Source organism: Alligator sinensis, unplaced genomic scaffold (assembly GCF_000455745.1).
Source record: "Alligator sinensis unplaced genomic scaffold, ASM45574v1 scaffold741_1, whole genome shotgun sequence".
In the NCBI taxonomy this organism is placed as follows: Eukaryota; Metazoa; Chordata; order Crocodylia; family Alligatoridae; genus Alligator; species Alligator sinensis.
Window position 1 is genome coordinate 1,555,935 of NW_005842212.1, and position 21,190 is coordinate 1,577,124.

General features: G+C 44.7%; 1 protein-coding gene across 5 annotated transcripts in view; it reads left to right on the forward strand.

The window, feature by feature from the left end:
• The window catches only part of NME5 (NME/NM23 family member 5), a 49,003-nt gene that overhangs the window by 16,091 nt on the left and 11,722 nt on the right, over window positions 1-21,190 (forward strand). For 4 of the 5 annotated variants that reach the window (XM_014521411.2, XM_014521409.1, XM_014521410.1 and 1 more), the window contains exons 5-6: window positions 155-273; window positions 2,539-4,398. In XM_014521411.2, the coding sequence (XP_014376897.1) occupies window positions 155-273; window positions 2,539-2,619 (200 nt within the window). In that variant the 3' untranslated portion in view covers window positions 2,620-4,398. Of the gene's footprint in view, window positions 1-154; window positions 274-2,538; window positions 4,399-5,387; window positions 5,491-21,190 lie in introns of those variants that run through there. The other variant, XR_001358276.2, reaches the window with a different exon arrangement.

Consider the following 21,190-nt stretch of genomic DNA (forward strand, 5'->3'; position numbering starts at 1 on the left):
TTATAATAAGCTAGAAAGAACACATATCCACCGTGTATTAAACATTTGAAGGAATATCATTTAACACTGTAAGCTTCTGTGTGACTCCAGACCTCCACAGCTAACTACCACTTTCTATAAGTAGATTGTTTATAACAATTAAACTTTTTTCCAGTGATTTTGGAACCAATTCAAGTTGGACAAGCAGCTAAGGATTACCTGAACCTCTACGTAAATCCAACATTACTAGCTGGCCTCACTGCCCTTTGTAAGCATAAACCAGCGGATCCCTTGGTAGGTACTGTGTCATACAGCCTTCTTGCCTGGTACAGTAGTATGTTTATTCTGTGGTGCCTGATGGTATTTCTAGCAAAGTTCCTCTTCTGGTATGATTAAAAGGCAATCTGAGCTACACAGATTTAGCCACCATCTGCATATCTAACTAAAATAATATTTGAGCTACAAAAATTGAGTACCAGCCCTCTTTTTTTGCCTGTTGTACTAAACATTAAATGAAATAAGGTCTGAGGTAACAACTTTGTAGGGAGTTGCTATGAAAACTGTTTCTAACAATGAAAGCAGCTATTGGAGAGCCTCGCATGTACGACTGCTGGAAATCAGAGGTAAGTGGCAGCTGTGATATGTTGTCAGCTATCTGACCGCCTGTATTTACTGTTGCTGAGAAGAATCTGAAAGAAAGCATCTCTGGTACCACTGTGCAGCAAGTGAAATTAAATGCTTTCTGAGAGATTGCTAAAGCAGGCCATAAGCATTGAAGCTTTGGTACCTTTTTAAAACTGTTGTTAACATAGAAAGACTACATTTTTATACTTGTTGCAATTAGTGATATCAAATTCATTGCTTATCTTAAGTAGAGCCAGAGCCTCTCTTGGTTATATGGGTATATCTGCATTAGTTAGCATATGACTTGACTGTTAAGCTCTCCTTCAGTGATATTATCTACATTCCCTTTGGGTAAAATATATGCTGAATAACTTGACTGGCTGTAGAAAACCTTCCTACATTTTCTTGTGAATCTAGTCGCCTTTAATGATGTATTGAACCTGTTATAAAGGTCAGATTAATTAAATGAGCTTTTAGATCCGTTATAATTACTCCCTTTGACTTGTATTCCATTTATGTCAATGGAAAGTCTCCTGTTGACTCAACAGGTTTTGTTTCAGCCCCTAAAACCTTTCCATTTCTCCCAGACTGAAAGACTGCGAAGACTTCCTTGTCTCCTAACAACACTATTTTTTCCTAAACTAAAGTTAAAGCAATTTAGATGAGGAATAAGATGAAGACTTTTAACAGGCTGGATAATTAGCCAGTGGAACAATTTATGCCAGGTTCTCCATCACTGATGATTTTTAAATCAAGATTGGCTATTTTTCCAGGAGTTATAGTCAGATTCTAACAAATTAATTTGGGAAAATCCTCTAGCCTTTGTTATAGAAAAGGTCAGATTAGGTCACAGTGGTTATGTTTGGCCTTATAATAATCTTGTCTGTGCATCTGCTGTCACTGTTCTCTTCACCTGGACTCTGGCTCTCCTGAAATATTTATTCTTTCATTGCTTCTGTAAAATTCTGTACTTATAAAGCTTTCCTCCCAGTTGTACTATTTTGATCACACATTTCAGCATTGTCATTATTATTCAAATCTCTAGCTGTTTCAGTTACTGCTTGCCCTCTAACCAACAAGGACTCTTTTGGCATTCTACTTGTCTGAAACTATATGCAAACCAGTCTTTTAGTATTTGACACTAAATGCTGCCTACGTTTCCCTTCTGTTGCTATAATTTCTCCCCTTCCTAGACCAGTAAGTACTTTACTAGCACTTATCACTTTACATCCACAGGTTAAGGATGAACAGATCTGTGAATTAAGACAGGGTTATAAACTCCTTTTTAGAATGGTGAATTTGAGACAGAGATGTGAATTTGCCTCAGGCCAGAGTGAGAGTATGGATGGGATTAGAATTTGGGTATTCCTGTTGCCTGCAGTTTTGCTAAAATACCGTTACAGTTTTTTAGAAAAGGTACATTATGGGATGCTTAAAAATACAAGAATGTCACATTTGTAAGGACATCCGTAAACTATTTGAAGACAATTACAGTGTAAGAGATTGTGATGCTTGGTATGGAGGGCCCAGTTTATTAGAATAGTTGTTAATGTTAGTAGAGTGGACATAATAATAATTGACTTGGGTCTGTTTTGTGTGTAGCTCCATTTTCTAAATACAATCCTCATTATTATCGGTATTAAGATAGGGCTGAAGTGCCCCTATACAAATGCATATGTAGACATAGTCCCTGACGTGAAAATTTATCTCCTAAAATTCAGTTTTAGCAGCTCAGCACTCAAGAGCAACACTGATGGAGGAGAACATATTAAACAGAGTTCACTTGAAGGGCTTACAATGAACCCAGATACACAATTTTGAGTCCTTTTAAGACGGTCTCTGTACCAAAAGATTCGATTTACATTGGAATGGAAAGGATTTAAATGCTTTCTTTTATAAGGACATGACCTTACAGATGTTCATTTCCTTCTGTAGATTTGGCTTGCTGATTGGTTGATTGAACATAATCCCAATAAACCCAGACTACAGCATGATGTGACTGTGGAAGAACCATAAGGATGCGAGTTCAACCAAAATGTTTTCAAACACCGTTATTTTATTATGATTTTAGTGGTCCATTAATGTTACATGGAACAAATGCTGGTGTTATAATATCACCATCTACGTGTACTGCCTGGTAATCACTGGATAGACTAAACTGGTAATTGCTGCTTGTAGCCTTGATCTTTTGATTCCTAAATTTTACATGATACTTATTGGGTTAGATAGGAGACAGATTTTGTTATATTTTCTTTTTCTGCCTTTGCTTAGCTGTCCAGAGAGAGGGAAATGTTTACCACTATACATCCAGAGCAATTTCACTGTTCCACATATGTTGAAGGACTCACACAATTCTTTCCAGAGAACACACTACACTCATACAATTGTAAAATCAAGTCTTGCATTTCAGCACCTGCTTAACAGCCATTTGCCTCAACATAAAGTCAAGTGCCTAGATACATCCTCCAAAACAATTACTATATGCCATTTTAGCACAGTGATTTGATCAGCAGTTATAGGTTGCAAGCTCAGTCTTGATGAAATAATATGATTCACTTGTGCCTGATAGGGCTCATCAAATATTCATTGGAGGAAAGAAGTTCAAATCAGCTTTCAGGACTAGGTGGCTAATGGTCCAGCAATTATAAATTAAAATCCAAAGACTTCATTAAGTTAGAGGTAAGCATTACTATCATAGCACAATATCCAAAAAGGAGTGTTAAACTTTAATATCCTATCCCTTATTGGGTTTTTTTGGTGGCGGAGAGGACGTGTTTTGATTTCATTTATGTTAAAGGTATATTCTGGGTCCTAATTTTGTCCATGTTATGGCTCTGTTTTTAAAGAACTTTATTTTTTCCCCAAACAGCATGGGGTTATCACAAATGGGAGCAAGCCATGCCATGCTGTTCCAAGTGCACTAATCCTCCACTACTGCATTTTTCTCAGAAAGATCCTGTTTCAGACTATTGTGGTGGCGTGGTTTTCTTCAAACTCTGTCTCCTGTGGTTTGCATAGACCGAGCATAGCAATTACAATTTTTTTTTTGAAATGTTGCTATGTTCGATCACCATTGGTAATGATCTGCTGCAGCATTTAGTTAGTTGGTAGGGGTGGGATTGAACTGATTTAAAGGAGTTTGTCATTCATGTTCAGAATATAAAGTATTTCCTGTTAAGTATTTTCTTCCATCTACTGACATACCCAAACTTTAATAAGCTTGGGACATACCAACCACATGCCTGTTTAAAAATAAAGTGAAACTCCACACAAGTTAATTGTTTTCCTCTTGCTTCACTGGTATGCAACAGAATTGCTGACTCGGAGCATCCAAAAAAGAGTTGGGCCCCAACATTCATGAGAGAGACTTAAAAATAACTACTAAAAAAAAAATGGTTCTTGCTTACCTTTTCACACATGAGTCTTTAGATATCACTTTTTAAATCTTTTCCCCAATATTTTTGGAGAGAAACGAAAGAAAAAAGCATTTTTTCCTGAGTTCAGGACCTTGAAGCTTAAGAGCTCCAAACATCATGAGAATTGGCAACAATTCTGCAATAATTCATCTTTTACATTAATAGTTATCTCTGCTTTCTTCCATGGTCTCCTTGTTTTTGGTTATGTGCCATTGCTTTATATTTTCCTTCTTTTTCTTCCTGCTCCAGCAATAAAAGAGTTAATGATATCTGGCTTTGGAAATTCCAAGAACCAAAATCCATAGAACTTCAACAATTTTTCCTGTATTGTGTAAATCATTTTGTGTGAAGAGCAAGTGCATTTACATGGATAATAAACACCACCTTTTCACTATTGATCCTGTGATTGATTCAAGTCTATTATTGATCTTATTCAGGAGTCCCACTCTTTAGGATTGCTTTTGCTGCTTTTTTGTAATCCATGCAAGACATAGGTTGTTTCAGTCATTACACAGATGTGTATTATAAGTGTATTTCAGTTCTTTTCTGTGATCTCTGCTGGTTCCTCAGCCTACTGGCAGTCAGTGTTAGTGCAAACCTCTACTGCAGTGACTGGCACTTTCTCTCATTTTCCTACCATATATCTGTAGAAGGTAAAGCTGATGGAGACAGAAACTAGTTCTGAAGTCTGATGCATCAGGTTATTCCTTGGATTGGTAAAGAAGATTACTGACCAACAGGCTTTATCTTAGCTTCCTGAACACAGCTGAAAAAAGTTCTCAACTTCATCCCATACACGGCTTGTTACATGGTGTGCCATCCCTTCACAGACACGCTTAAGCCCAGAACACCTCTGCTCTAGTTAGCAGCTTTAAAGACCAGAAACTGTAGTTCTCTGAAGGTCACACCACTGCAGGCTGGAGGAAGGTGGCTTAGTAAAGTGAGAGACTCAGAGTGGGGAAAAAAGGGAGTTCATGGCCAGTTCTCCATGGGAGCCAGACAGCTGGGTGCAGGGCTAAGGTACAAGCTCTCAGGTGGTGTGGGGGTGAAGCAAAAGACATTCAAGCAAGGCAGTGTAGCCTGCAGCCCTGGAAACCCATAATACATGTTGATTAGGGTAGGGTCAGCTGGCTGGATCCTCTCGTGGTGAGAGGGCTTGTATTCCTCCCCTGTGCCTAGTGGGGTGAGGACCCTTACAACCAAGGCACAGGAAGTGGGCCAAAAAACTGTGGCCTTAGGAAGGTAGAACTGAGGGCTGGGAAGATAGAGGGGCCCTCCTGAGAGCTGTGACCCAGCAAAAGAGGCTGTCTACAAGAACTGTGCTTTACACTTCATCTGGATTTTGATGCACGCTTTTACTTGTCTCAGACTTTTGCTTGACCAGAGGCTGAACAATACCATTGGCTTTGCTGAAGCCCAGTACCCCAAAAGCAAGAAGGAACTGAGGCGTGACTGATCTGACAGCAGAGAGGTAAGCCAGCCTTGTTTCATGCTCCCTCTGAGGCCAAGGGGCATAGGAGTCTTTCTTTACCCTTTTGAAATAGTGACCCTAGGGATTTAATTCCATTTCCCAACCCACATGCAGGACTAGAGCTCACAAAAACCTTCTGTAGGGCAAGTAGGTTAACCTGTTACCTGTAACCTTGCTTTTCCAGGCAGGAGAGAATCGGTTCTTGTAGAACTTTCTTCCCCCGGTGAAGCAGTTCTTTATCTCAACCACCTGTGAGGGCCTAGGGACAACCCCTGACACAAGTCATTGCATTGATAATGAAGTGATTATGTTATCAAAGAGCACTGTAAGCAATCTCCTACATCTCAGTCTTGCATTAGAATGGCTGAGCAGACACAGAAGGGTTTTGGTTCGTTTGAACTCTCTTAACCTGAGCAGTCAGGTCAAGATAAGTCCTCTCATTCTCTGGATGACCTGAAGTCTTCTGTGGCCAGAGACTAGTCTCTGGGAATAGAAACTCCTTTGCACTTGCTTGTTTGCTAAGGGAAATGTTTGAATGTAGAGGACAATATAGAACAGGTGAAACCTAGCTAACATGGTTTTTCTTCTCTGGCCTGTTTTGCACACATCAAAGATGAATGGGTTCTTCTGTTTCCCTCTATCTCTGACCTAGATCCACTATTGCTGTCTGGAACCCAAAAAGCTCTTAAAGTCTAGGGACTCGGCAAGCTAGGAGTTAGTGTGTCAGCAGCATGATTGATGGATACCTTTAGCCTCCTGGAGAGGATGCCTATCAAATTGTTATGCCACCTCCTGCCAGCTGATTATGGAGGGACATGGCTCCATGGCTCAGGGGAGAGCCTATTGTTGGTCTTCCCAATCAGAAGTGAGACCCTGGTATCATGCTGAGCAGCCAGCTGGGGAGCAGAGCTGCTTGCTGACAAATGGGTGAAGGATGCTGTAATAATGATAACCCTGGAGGATCCAGAATCTCCTGACATCACATGTGTTGCACGGCTCAGCACAGGTGATGTTACTGAATGAAGCACGTTGCACAATCTACCAGAAGGATGTGTTTGTATCATTTTGTGCTGGGTTGTCTTCCTCCCCTTCCAATAATTTTAAAGCCTGATCTGAGCAAGTTATGAGATAAAACTGGATGGTCCATTCTCATCGTAATGTGCAGCACTACAGTGGAACCTGACTGCAAAGTTGAACCGGGGGTCTGATCATCTCTTTGTAACTCTCTGTCATGTATATTGGTTTGGTTTTATTTGCTGGGGTCTGACAGCCAAACTATGATGTGTCTGAAGGGTTGTTTTCTATAATGGCTTGTATATAGTTAGAAATTCAGGTTGCATGATCCCTTTTCTCTTGGTAGTGAGCAATTGCTTAGGCATGGTCAATGGAATTTGGGTATGTTCCGGCTTGATTTGTTTTTTAAATCCCTTGATTTTGGTAAAGCACTTTACAAACTACTTGTATCTCTGCAATCTCATTTATACTCAGTACCTCTAAGCCCTCATTTCCTTTGCAAGGTGACAGCGTTTTTTTCTGTGGCATTTCGAGGAGCTGTACTAATGATCAGGTTTGGAAACTCTGCATTTCCAAAAGCCCCATCTTATTGGTATGCTGGCCAGCATTTCTTATCTCCTTCAGGTGTTGTAAAAGCCACTTCTTTCTGGGTGGTATTTCTGTGACAGCATGAATGACAGGGATGTTTTGAATTGATTTAGTTTCTGTGCGAGATTTCTCTCCATGTGAGAAAATTCCCAGGAGTCTTTAACATATGCATGTGGATAAATCTCCTGCAGGCACCATAGAGTGGTTTGCCACGGACCTCTATAAAGTAGTCATTACAGACTGATGTTTAAACTTCTGAGATTAACACAGTGTCTCAATTGCACTTACTTATTTTTATAATGTGTCATTTAGCAAACAAACTGTGAAAAGCTGTGGGCATGGCAAAGACTGCTGAAAAGCATTGGGCCCTTTCAGTTGCCCTAGTATAAATCTGTTGCCTTCACCAAAAAGAAACTGATATCTGCTCATCTGGTGTACTAGTAACTAGGTATCTGAAGCGTACTGGCTCTCTGACATGTCCGCAAGGAAGAATCGGAACAACTCACAAAGACACTTTTGTGGACCCAGAGGAACAGATTTCCATCTCCAGCTTCCTCTGTGCAAAAATGAAATTTATTTCCTAACTATGGGGACTTTTTACCATCTTTAATTTTCCCTGAGCCTGATGAAGGGCATTTGAGTCCAAAAGCTTGCAGAAAAAGGTAATTTTTTTGCAATGTCCTAGTTGGTCTAATTAAAGGTATCATCTCTGAGTTCTAGATTTTTGCGTTTCACGAGGAAGTCGGCATTCTCAATTCCCACTGAAATCAATGGGAGCTGTCTGTTGCTCATATTGAACAGTAGCATTTTTGTGTGCATCTCATGGCAAGCACAACTTTGATGAAGGCTTGGGCTCAATTCTGCAGTGCCACTGGCCACTTTTACTTGGACTATGAAGCCTCCTCAAGTCTACTTGGTTTCAGACCAATTTCTTTGTGACGGATCCAGTTAGCCTTGAAGTCTTCCTCACTTTACTCATCACTTCCAGGTGAATGAGCCTAATAGGGTGTTTCAGGATACATTTTTTTCCGCAGGGGCCTCTTGTGCAAATATATAGAACTGACGGAGTCAGTTTTGACCATGACTGTCTTTTGTTTTGCCAACTTCTCTTTGTAAACAGGCCCCATGCTGGTTTGCTAGCACAATTGAATAGGAGCAACAAAAGCTTAAGGAAATCAAATCCCCATTCAGTTTCCTATTCATGTTGCTGATAGCTTATCATACTGATTATTAGCTTCATGCGTTTACCATCAGCCTGATGGTTTGTAAGTCTTTTATTGCTTTTTTCATGAACTGCAATAAAACATATTGCCCCACCTGAGCAGAGTGCATTGAATTGGTGCTGACTCAGTGCTCAAAGTGTCACAGGCTCATCATTACAGGAGGCAGAGTGCCCCCCAAATAAACCCACGGTGAAGCCCCTTCTGTAGCATTTCTGTTGCTAATTCACACTTTAAAATGAACTCTCTTTCTCTCTCCCACTTTTAAATGGATTCTCCAAATTAGCCATTAGTTAGTAGCATAGTGTTTGTAAGTAGTTTGCAATACTTTGCTGTTAGCACTCTCCGTCAGTTATATCTCTGTCTCCATGCTTTGACAAAGAAACTATCCCCTGTTTTACAGTGGAGAAAACTGGAACAGAGCAGTGAAGTGACTTGTCCCAAGTAGCCCAGTGTGACAGGGACAGACCTAGGAAGAGAACCCAAATCTCCAGAGTCCCATTTTAGAGCTGTATCCACTAGGCTGCACACACCTCCAGTGGAAGCCATTGTGATCAAAGGACAGCAGGAAACAGCGTATTTTATCTCTAGCCCAATCTAGTCCCAGTTCAACGCAGTGGGAGTCTGCCCAGGTACGGGTGTGAATGTTGCAAGGTGAGGCTGCTAGATTCTAGTCCTGTCTCAGTCACTAAATCGCTTGGTAGCTAGTGCCTCAGTTTCCCAAGACATAACTAACATAGGTGAGTATAATCATTGCCCAGCCATAAAAATAGATACAGGAATGTAAAACTTAACCATCCACCTCACAGAGATATCGGGCTTGTGACCACGCACTAACTGCCTGCACTTCTCCAATCCTTTTGTTGCTGGGCCCGGAAATAAGAAGGGCAGATAGAAGAAAGGCAAAGTGCAGAGATCTACAACTAAGGTCATTCTGCTGGGAATTCAGGTGTTTTGGAGTCGAACCAGGCTGCATGTACTGGCCCTGCCTTCTGCTCTCATGCTGACTTGGCCGTTAGCCTGCTTACCGCCCTGTGTTCTCTCTAATCTCCTACGGTCCGCACTCACCCAGGCTGCCACCATGCAAGCACGTGTACGTGTGGGCAGTCCTGTGGAACCAAGCAGCCCACCTCAGTGGAAATGCTTGCGCTTGATAGATGCCGTGCGGGCTAGTGGATAATCAAACTTCCCAGGTGCTCCTTCACCAAGAGGCTCAAATGGAAAGGCTGTTAGGGAAACTGGTGGGATGAGAACAAGAATAGTTTGTGTTCCAGCTTTGGACTATAACAGCAGAGGTGTGTTTTAATACCATTAAGCTTTACGCAGGAAGAGAATGCTGGACCAGCTGTTCAGCTGGGGCAAATTGGTGTAACTCCACTGAAATCAATGGAATTATACTGATTGGCACCACCCAAGCACCTGGTCCAGTATGCACACAGAAGGCCAAATTCGTTGTTGGTATAAGCCAGCATGGCTTCAGGGTCTCCAGTACTATACACCCCATAAAACTGGGCCCATACTTATCCACCGCGATCTACTCCTGACAGAGTGCCTTTCACATTTCTGTCCCCTAGTCAGTACCAAAACAACAAATTATAGTTGTTTTATTTTCCCCTTACACCTAACAAAGCTTGAACACGGAAAGATCCAAATGTCATGATTTGCATGTGCAACTCATTTGTATATGCAAAATGGGCAGTAATGGAGACCCATGGGTTTTGCACACGCACTGTCTGTTCTTTTCCTTGGAAATGCTATGTGCAAGTGAGTGTGAGCACAAGGTGGTAGGGGTTGGAACACTTGGTTTAGGGTTGACAGGGGAATGTCAGTCTTTGAAGAAAAAGAATAACACTTGGCTTACAAAATTTGCCTGTTATTTGGACTTAGGCAGATTTGCAAGGCAAACACGTGAAGAGTGTCTTCATTTTGTTCCGTTTCATTTCGACCCAAAATGGTGACTTGGCATTAAATTACAAAAATCAGAGTTCCACCCCATCCCCTGTGCACCCTCCCCCTGCCACGCCACTGCCTCGTCCCCCCAAAACTTAGGTTTCTGTCTCCAAAAGAAGTTCACACCTCTTGTGAGTGGCCTGTTTTGCAAGGGAAAACTGAAACAAATTCCAGTTCAACTAATGCTGTAGTTCTGTTGGTGTCTTAAGTTCAGGCCACAGCAGGGAGTGCAGACTTGGAGTGGGAAGGCAGTAACTTTCTGAATCTCTGCTGTGAAAGAGGTTAAGAATGAGATGAGGTGCGATTAACCCATTCAGCTACAGTCTTTAGCAAGGGAGCCAGAGTGGAGAACTCTCCAAGAAGGCTTTGGTAGAAAGAAGCCAAGCTGGTTCATTGCCCGCGGAGATCTCTGAGCTGATGGATATTCCACATCTAGGGGACGGGCCGAGTACTCTGTTACAGCACCCTGAAGCTGAGCTCGAAGGGAGGGCACGCAGCTCCGCTCTTGTGAAGGCATTTATTTTGTATGCCTTGGAAAACCAGACTCTAGGATATGGGGCAGCAACATATGTTCTCAAATTCGGCTTGTACATTTAATCCTCTGAGCACAGCAATAAATACATTTAAAAAAAAAATCACCTTGCATTTATTATAGAATGGTCCGTTCTTCCTTCCTGCCTTGGCCATCTCTGTAACATCAAAAAGCTACTAGAACAGGACCGATCTACCCTTGTTTGTAGGTTGGCTGGCCCTTGGTATAACTTGATCTGGTTTCTCACAGTGAATGGGAACATTTTCCTAGGAAAGCTGAATTCAGAGTGGGTGATGGGAACCTGCCGTTCCCCTCCTTGCTCATTCATTGACTTCCTGTTGTTGGGCAGGCCATTTTGTATTTTCTCTGTCCCAAAGGGATGGTGCCACTATTCGCATGCTTGGCACAGTAAGGGTGGGGATGTGATTGGAAGGGTCTATGAAATGCTAGAAGCTAGGTTAGAGTGACTGACAGAAGTTGTTCGATATGTAGAGGAAACCAATACAAAAAATATTTAGATCGCTCTTGCCCTAGAGCTTGTGATATGGGCTTTTTTCTCTTGGTATCATTTCCAAGTGTACTGATCTACCTAAAGCTGGATTTTGATTTAAGTGATAAGAACAAGATAATGGCTTGAGATGCCTGGGTAGAGTAATTAAATAGTTAGGCTTGGTTTATGAGTTATATAGCACCGTCCGTCATCCATATGTTGTGTTTCTGTCTCAGGCCTATTAGTTCTAGTAGTCTGCCCTGCAGGAAACCAAAAAGCAGGCTCTTCCTTTATTTGATAGCTGTTCAAGCATATCACTAGGCCTATCTCCAACGCTGCAGGGAGCAGCAATTTGCTCTCTGCCTAAACACTCCCTTGTATGTCCATGTCTGACCAAAGTGTCTGGACTTGCTTGCAAGATGCTCAAGGTGCTGGCTTTGACTGTTCCTGCTTACGTTGGCCTGCTTGCAGGTTTGGGTCATGTTCTGCAGCCCTCATTCTATATTTTCCTTCAATGACTGTTTGTTCTCATGGAGGCCTTAGTGAAACAGAGTGAGGGCTTTGCAGTATGGCCTGTGGTGAGCACCAGAGTTCACACGAAGCACGGACTGGGTCAAACAGAAGGTTGCAGAGTGCACATACTAGCGCACACTGCAGTATGTGCATGCCTCATTCACCTGATTCATGTATGAAGGACGCCACGTGCACCACAACCTTGTTCAGTCTTCATTTATCTGCAGGGGACTGAACAAGTTTTAGGGCACATTTAAATCCATTAGCTGTGATGAAAAATGTGATTCCAGTCCATAATGCAACGCGATAGTAATCTTCAGGAAGGACGTATTCAACTCTGACAGCAACTGATTGTTTTTTCTCCTCCTTTCCCCACCACCCAAGGTGATGGAGTCTGGGATGCAAGTTGCTTCTTCCTCCAGCTAAGATGACAAACGGTCAAATAGAGTCACAAAACTGCCAGGGCTATTTTTGTCCACCCGAAACTGTTCCATACACATTGGGGAAAGAACGACAGCATGACATGGGCAGGCGTAGCAACAGGATGGCTATAAAGTTCACCATTCTCATTGTTCTGTGCCAATTCAAGGTGCCTGGCAGATCTTAGCATCCAGTGGAGAGTCGTGGGTTCCAGAAAATGAGCCTGTGTTTAGTGGTGAGGGTACCTCCCTGGAAAGGTGAGACCTGGATTCCTGCTAATATACCCATCCCTGCTTTCAAGTTGTCCTTGTAGCTCTTGGCTTGTACTAACACTTCAGAATCTGGCCAGCAAGGTTAGAAAAGAACCAGTGGAGATGGTCGTGGCAGTCACAGCAAGCTTATAGTCGAGTGGAAACCTTGCAGCAGGATGAGGAGAATGAAGATGTTCAGGGCACGGCACTTGTGTGGTCAAGATTTTGTGGGGGCAGTACCAAAGGTTAGTGATTTTCTAGATGGGGCTTTTGTCTGCAAATCCAGAAGAGGAGCTTGGCAGAGGCACTTCAGCTTCTTCCTCCTTTCCTGAAACCAGGAACTGCAGCAAGGCTCTAGATGATAGTTCATTTTTTAAGTTAACTGGACTGTTCTGGGCCTCTGAACGGTTCAAGTCTGGGAAAGTAGCCCCTCACTCCTATATTTTCCTGATTATAGCGTCCAGGGGAGAAGACCGGTCTAGATCTGATCCTGCAGAGTGCTGAGTGCTCCTGTGTATGCCTGTGATCTACCATAGTTGGAGGTGTTTTGGCAGAGACCTATGCCAAGCAGCCCCAGGCCGGTGGGTAGGATGTTGCAGTAGCCAGGATGGCAGCCAGAGTCCTGGGTGCAGTTCTCCTTATCAGACTTTCTGCATGACCTGGAGAAGGTAGGGCAGGTTGCCTGACTTCAGATTAACATGGTTAAGTAACCATCTCAGCATGAAACCTGGAGAAAATCACTTTGTTTCTCTGTGCCTCAAATCCCCATCTGTAAAATGGGGATAAAAGTTCTCCCTTTTTCTCAGGGCTGTGGAGAAACACCTTTAAAGGTTTGTGAGGCTCTGCAATAGCACATTAGCAAGGACATAGAAGTACTGAAGAGAAGCTCTCTGCCTGTTGCCGGAAAATGATGGGCCTCTGGCTGCTATGATTAAAAGTGGCATTATTTGAAAATGACACCTTTGAAAGGTTTCTCTGGATCAGTCAGTTCTAGAAACACCTCTAATAGGACTGGTTGGGTTAAAAAGCAACCTATCACTCAAAGCCCAACCCAGGGTGACATTATTATCCCTGGGACTAAAAGCAGAAAGATGATTCTGCTGCAATTGCTAAAATATTCCACGCTAATTTAGCTGATGTCTTTTCAAGAGGTGGCAATCACCCTCCAGAGCAGAGCCAGCCTGTCGAGGACAGCAAAATCTGCCAAATGATGTAGCGGATGGAGCCTGTCACTTTCAAGTGAGGCTAAAATATGTTCAGACAAGGGAAGAGCGCTTATATTTTGATGGGTACGTTTAATAGCCTAGCAAGACATCAACCACACTTCTGCGGCTAGAAAATGTTGTTTCTGTGGAGATAACAGAATAACGAGGACACGGTTCATCAAGGGTGAAGCCAACATCTGCTTGCAGTCAAGTTTCAAAGAAAAGCAATCCAGACTTTTGTCAGCAGTTAGCCTGATTATGAGGGGTGGCGACCAAACATGCAGCACAGTACAAATCACGGTGACACGAAAATGGGTTACTTTCAAGATGATTAGCTATTTCCATGCCGTCGCTTTGCCCTACTGGAAGAGAGCTCTGGTACAAATTTTCACCAGGGAAGGGTGGTGTTTTGGGGCTGGAAAAAGACAGAATAAAAACTTATTGTTCTAGAAAAAGGAAAGGCACAGGGTGCTTCAGGCTGCGCCATGAAAGTAGCGGATTTAATGATGCATCGCAGTCCAATTAAACAAATACCTGTTAGGCTGTTTGAGAAGCTGTTGCTTTCAGTTTTCCTTGCAACAATCCAAATGATGCACCAGCATCTGTAGCCAACAGCAGGCACAGGATTGATGTTGCCAGCATCACATCCAGCTGCCTGTGAGCTCCCCCACTCCAGCCGAAATAAGCAGGTGCCCATTTACAACTGGGCTGACTGGGGACAGTTTTAGGGCACAAGTCTGGAGACAGGGTCAAACTCAAGCATCTGGGTCCACTGTGTGCAATGCACTGCATGGTGCAGTGTGTACAACTACTAGCAATTATTGCTAAAAATGTATTGCTCTGGTCTTTTGCACCGCACATTTCAATCTCATAGGACTCTGAGCTGTTGGTGGTGTCAGTATAGAGGGGAAGTGGCTTGTGTCACTTCTGCATGGGGGTTGTCAGAGAGGTCCTGCCTTGCCTTGTTTTCCTGGGGGGTTTACTGAATCATCCTTGTGTAAGAACTGGCCATCCACTCCTACCCTCCCACTGGCTTTCAAGGGGGCCACTACAGCCCCTGGTTTAGTAACTCTGCTACAATGAGGAGGGGACCATCTTCACACCGCCCGACTGGCCCAGATGGGCAGGATGGCAACACTAAATGACGTTCTACGTCTGACAGACCCAGTGGCCATTTGAGTATCCAGATCAGTACAGACTGCTGCAGAGAGTAGAAACTCTGCCTGGAGACTTTACTTCTGTCCCTTTCTTATTCTTCCACTCCAGAGCAAGCCAGCAAGGCGTGTGCCTCTTGGGTATGGAAATGGGACATGTGGGGAATTTCACTGTCATTTCCCACCTCTGATGATAAGGCTTAAGAGGAAATCCTGCCCTCAGGGGCACATGCACAACTGCCCATATGTGTGGGAGCTGCCTCAACTGTGATCACCAACTCTCTTGAAATGGCAGAATCAACCTCAGAATTTAAGCTGGCACAAATGATTGCATAAGTTTGCATGGCCTTTAGTGCAAATTCTTACACTTCAGTGAAAACTGAGACAGATTTTGGAGATTATTGTCAGCATAGAGTTAAAATGACAAGCCCTCCCAAAGAAGGAGTGGAGTGGAGAAGAGTCGGTTCTGTAGCAGAAATCAGACTGACTGGCACTGCTGCAGGATGAGTGCCCCAGTTACGATGTTGGCTTGCCCGTTTGTGGGGTTTGCCATATAGTGGAACTGCTCTGGTCCGGTCGCCTGTCTCCAGCAGCGGTCAGTGCCAGAGGGCCGATGGAAGGTGAGAATTCTTCTGTCCTGAGGAACTGAAACTCGTAGCAGAGGTGATCTCTTTTATTAGAGCAACTAGATATTTGCAACAAAAGAAAAGTCTTTATTTGCAAACATCTAGTTGGTCTAATAACAGATGTCAGCTCTGCCGTGAGTTTTGATTGCTTTTGCCTCTAGACCAATACGGCTACAACCGAAATAGCTGCCCTGAGGGAAATTCCTCCCAGATGCCAGCCAGAGATCAGCTCGTGGTTTGGTAACGATAAGGATTGATAACCCTTGTAATTTTTTATTGTGGTATAATTGGAGAGGCTATTCTTATTCCTGCCCAGGCCTGACCTTTTATCCCCTGGGAAATTTAGTGGGCTCTTTGCCTTGCTGATGCCCTGTGATGGCAGACCTCTCTTTATTTTACCAGAGAGCTTTTTAAGTCATTTCCTCTTTATTGCATTGAACGGGGTAACTTGGAGGGGCCTGCTGACATCGGTGTGGGGGGGTTGGATGGAGTTCAGCTTCTGGTCAGAAGGGAGAGCTTCTACTGTTATCAATGGGCGGAAAAGCAATTTGCCACATTCTTGCTACATTTTTTTTTTTTATTTCCATAAATAGCACGAATTTAATTTAGTATTTTGCGGGGAAGGGGAGGGGACTGTGAAGATTGAGAGAGGTAGTGAGATCTGCCAAAACACAGAAACTGCACTGAACTGTGACAAAAGCTGTTGCTTGGGGCCATCCCTTCCAGAGGTGACATAATCTGAGATGCCCTCAATCAGCCTCTCGATTGATGTGACAGGAAATCTTGAGCTTTGGCATTCGTCCTCTTTGGCGATTTAAATGATCTCTCTCAATGTGCCCAGGCTTTACATGGGGTGTTCTGGTAGCCAGAAGGTACAATTTAGGGCTTGCAATGCCTGGAAGATTTTGTGCTGTGATTTGTGACGCTTGCCTGGTGATGAAGGAGATAAGGCTACAGTATGCAAAAGGCTCTTCCTTGCCTTTGGTCCAAACCCTGGAGGGGCTTCAACTAAAATCTCCAGGGTGAAAGCAGCTTGGTAGCTTGACCTGGGGCCTCTGGGCTGTTTGAGATTCAAGTTCTGCAGCCTGGGACTGTCTGCAATAGATGTCGATTTGCGTGTTCCAGTAAACCCACATTAATGTTTGCTATGGCTGCAAACGCACCAGCATTTCACTAGGATTTAAAGGTCATGCTTTGTTTTTAAAAAAGAAAAGAGAGGGCCTAGACTCAAGGTCAGATTTATAGCTTACCAAGAGTCCGCGAGCTGCCCCTCGGCCGTATCACAGTCTGCAGAGACCACAGCTGGCTGTGCTGTGTCACGGTCCAAGAGCCAAGCTGGCTCAGCATCTTGTGGGGTTGAGTCGGTTCATTCCTCTCCCCGGTCAGTGGAGAGAAAGGAAGGATTTCCTGCAGCTGATGGATGGGCAGTGCCATTCTTCCCCACCCCAGTCCATACAGGGCTGCGGTAGGTTTACCGGGAGTGCAGAGGGAGAATGGGGCCAGAGCAAGCTGACTTCAGGATACTGTGGAAAAGGGACTGCGCTATAAATCGTCATCCCTTTGACTTGTATTCTTGAAGTCTGCGCTAGCACCTGTGAGAGTTGGGGCAGGAGCCGTCGGTATTTGTGACTTGGAGACCGCTATGAGACAGGAGCCGTCACTGGAGTCCGTACCTTGCTGGCATGTCTGTACTTGATTGCTGGGCAGGGCTTAGAGGCTGAGGTAGAACTGGGATTGTGGGAAGTCTTGCTCCTGACTGCTGGCGTGGCTAGTAAGGGACTTTATGTTAACATAATGCAAAACCGTGACAGAAATCCACTTTTCAACTTCTGCAAGGGAAGCTAAGAAGTGACTCCAGTAAGTGAGAGCCTGGCAATGACACATGCTACAGGTCTTGCCCAAAGCCTGTTGAAATCTGTGGCAAAAGTCCCACTGACCTTGCGGCCAGCGTGTTTCAGAACAGCCAGCCCTGTTGGCAGTAGCCGCGATCCAGCACTTTGCAGGGCCTCATGCTGCACTCCAGCTGTCCCCAAAGAACAAGGCTGAACCCAACAAACTCAGTCCACGTATGGCCTGAGGTTGAGCCCAACCTGGGGTGAAAGGTCAAAGCATGAACCCTTGGGGTCCCTCCCCACTGTTTTACAGTATAGATTTCATCCTTGTCATTATCATCTTTTATGGCATACCGTGAGTGATTGAAAGCATTTAAGGAGGAAATTAAGGGCTATATACTGCCCAGGCCCTCTGCTCACATGGCCCTTGGAGATCTGTCGTCTCCTGGATGTGCCCTGATGGTTTAGTGGAGTTATGTGGGGGCACTGAAGGAAGCTAGAGGGAAGGACTTTCAAAGGAGGGAGGGAAATCTAAAATGCCACTGCAGAGCCGCCTCCTCTCTCTTGCTCTCTTTCTCTCTTCCCTTTTGCAACCCCCTCTCTCTGAGCCTCTGTGTTGGCTCCCAGAATTGAATCAAGACCCTTATTTTGTGCTCAAAACCACACTGCCCGCATCTGCCCCTCTGCTCCTGTTGCCTCTTAATTGTTGTTGGTGAAGCCTTGTCCCATTCTTTGTTCTCCACTGCGTGCAGCACAGTATCCTTCCTCTTAGCTTTCCAAACTCTCTTCAGTAGAAGATCTAGTGACTTCTGGCTCTGGGCCTGAGCTGCTTCAAAGGGCAGAAGCTCCAGGACCCAGAGGGGCAGTTCAGGCATGTCTTTTTTGGAAGTGCTCTGCTGTGAAGTCATCCAATACTGGCTTGTCTGGAGGTTCCCTCTTCTGGTGTAGTAGGAGTCCAAGCAAACTTATGTCTACATGAAGGGGCTGCTGGGTCCCTTGGCACAGTGCCTGTGTCCCCCATTTCTTTGTGAAGCACTGAGTTCACTGATGATACTGTGCACATTTGGGGAGTGGGAATCGCAAATGTCCGTGCATCTAACTCCCTCTGTCCTTCTTTGTATTGCCCAGTTTCGTAGGTAGTGCTGCTGTCTTGCATGGAGACAATGTCCACCTCTGTACAGCTCCGCGCACAACCTTGATCATGGTCTCTAGATGCTACTGGAATATATGTTATTTAACAGCTGGCATCTCCTATCCTACAGAGCCCAAACAAAAATGCCACCAGACACTTATTTCTAGTGATGCTGTGTTTCCCTGCTGAAAAATATTTGGGAAACCTTTATCTTGAGGGCTGTGAAAAAGAATTAGTTTTGTAAATACCAAAGCTGTAAATTACCCTGAGTTTAATGAGACCGAGCTACAAAGGTGTTAACAAGGCTTTATTGCATGGTGCTAGCAATAGTGCATTGCACAGGCCTTGGTAGAGGATGGATATTGAGATGCAGCCCAGTGGAGCTCCCTTCCCTGGCGGGACAAAGTTAATTAAGAGAGGCTTGTTTAGCCTGGCGTTGTGTAATGTGAGCTCACTTTCCGATCTGCTCTTTGCAGCTGCGTGAGAGTGATTCTGTGATGTCTTTACCTCGGATGGGGCAGCTTCTTGCCTTTGGCAGATCCTGGACTTCAGCACTGCTGGGAGAGAGGAAGGGATGGGGCATGGAGGATAGTTCTCTGTCTTGTGCCTTCCCCTCCCTACCTCTGCAAGGAGCAGGCTGCCCCATGGCATGGGGTGGAAGGCAGGTGCTCAGACCATCAACACTTACTTCAAAAATTGTAGCTAAAAACAGCAGATGGGATTTTTTCAAAGGCTCCTGATGGGAACTGGACACCTAACTCACTTGAATGACAATAGGGTTTTGGTGCCTAACTCCCTTACGCTCCTTTGAAAATCCCAGACACCCAAATTCTTCAGAGCATAGCTCACAGGGGCTGGCTATCAACCTCCTCCACCCAGGGTTGTATGCTAGCTGGCAAAAGCCAGCCAGGTGCTGATTTAAGGCTCCTTTAACTTTGTCATGCTAAGGAGGAGATTTGCAAGTGGAAAAGGGTCTGTGGCTTTTGTTAGAAGGCTTCGGGGAATTGCTGGCTCTCCTTGGTTTCCCTAAATAAGATGCAGCCTGACCAGCAAGTCATGCTGCATATGAAAAGGTCACTCATCATGGCCAAGAGAGGGGATTCTTGCCCTTGTCAGAGTGAGTGATGGAGATGCTCTGTACTGAGAGCCATAATATTCATGTTGCCCGAGTGCCAGGCCTGTGCGGAAGTGCTGGAGATGGATGGCCTGAGGGCGTGTTTCTGACACTTTACTATGATGAAGGGAGAGGAGAGGGTGGAAGCACCCAGGGTAGAATAATTCTCCGCAGAGGAGCATTGAAGGCTCTCCTTCAAGCACAGACTGGCCTACCTTCAGCAAGGCACAGGCAGCTGGCTTCCATAAAGTCAGTGAGGAGCAGCTCTGCCTCCTGCATGCATAGTCCTTCCTGGCTTGGGATCACAGAGGAGGAATTGGGCTCGTCTGTATTCAGATTGGTTCGTCTTGTTATGCAAACGAGCAGTTGCATGTTTCCAGGCCACCATTTCTCAACCTCCTCCTTGGCAAAGGTCCAGCATGCTCATGTCCACTGCACCAGTGCCCACAACAGGCCCAGCCCTGGTCCCATAGCAGTCACTAGCAAAACTCCCACTGCATTCAGTGGGCCTGATTCTCATCTCACTTACAACGGCTGTATGCTGCTGTGACTCTCTCAGTGTGCACTTATTCTTTGTGCCCAGCTCTGGTGTCAGTATGGACGTGGAAGAAGTTACCCTGTAGCTGCCCTGTTCGGTTCTCCCACTGACTTCAGTAGCATGGGTAGTGTGAAATTACTACAATACTAGTCAGCAGAGATTTAAGCAGGTGCTGGGTGGAGCTGGGCAGCCCCTGTGGGGTTTGTTGTTGGCTTCCTGGGTTAGACCTGGCATAACTGGTCACTTAGGGGCCTATTTTTAAAAGGATTTTTAAGGGAGCCCAATGCTTTTTCACTGTAACTTAGTAATAGTTTATATAATTCAATGGAATATGTTGCTTCTTTTGCATGGAGGGTCAGCCTGAGGCCTGGGCAGCACTGAGGGTACCTGTGGACAGCAGATGAAGGCAGGATTGTAGCAAAAGGATACCGTCCAGAGCCAGTTTTAATCTAGCTGGCCCCAGTAATGCCAGTGATGGAGGCTTGTCAGTACGGACGTCATTGCATACCAGCAACTCAACTGTGAACCATGGTTTGGATGGTAGGTAGTAAACCTGGTGCCAGTGTGTCTCTCTTGTCAGCATTACCTGTGCTGGGGATTTATTTTTCAAGCTTTATTTATCCCTCAAGCAGCGTACAGAAAACCTGCACCATGAAGCTGCAAAGAGCATGTTGGGAAGGTGGTGCGGTGAGATAGGCCACAAAAAGGCACGTGTATGTGGAAGGCAGAGCAGAGATGCCCTTGTGGACTAACTAAATCAGAGTCGCATAGACTTTCATGAACCCAATTCATTGGATGCTGAGGAAGGACATGCCCAGAGCAGTCCTGTTGTATGGGCATGCTGTAGAGATAGGAGATATAGCAAAAAAAAAAGTCCAGTCCTGCAGCTGCTGCTACAACAGGTTATTGTTTCCACAGCAAATATATTTGGAAAAGGTTCTGGAGAAGGAATATTACAATTTAAGGGTGCTGCCCTCAGGGCTGCTTCTGGCTAATGCGCTCCTCCAGAGCGTGCTCTCCTGGGTGAGGCTCTGCAAGTACCTTGTGCTCCACCTCCATTGCCTCATTGCTTTCCTCCCCACATCCTGGCACCCCTTCCCTTGTGCATGCCCCCCCGTGCT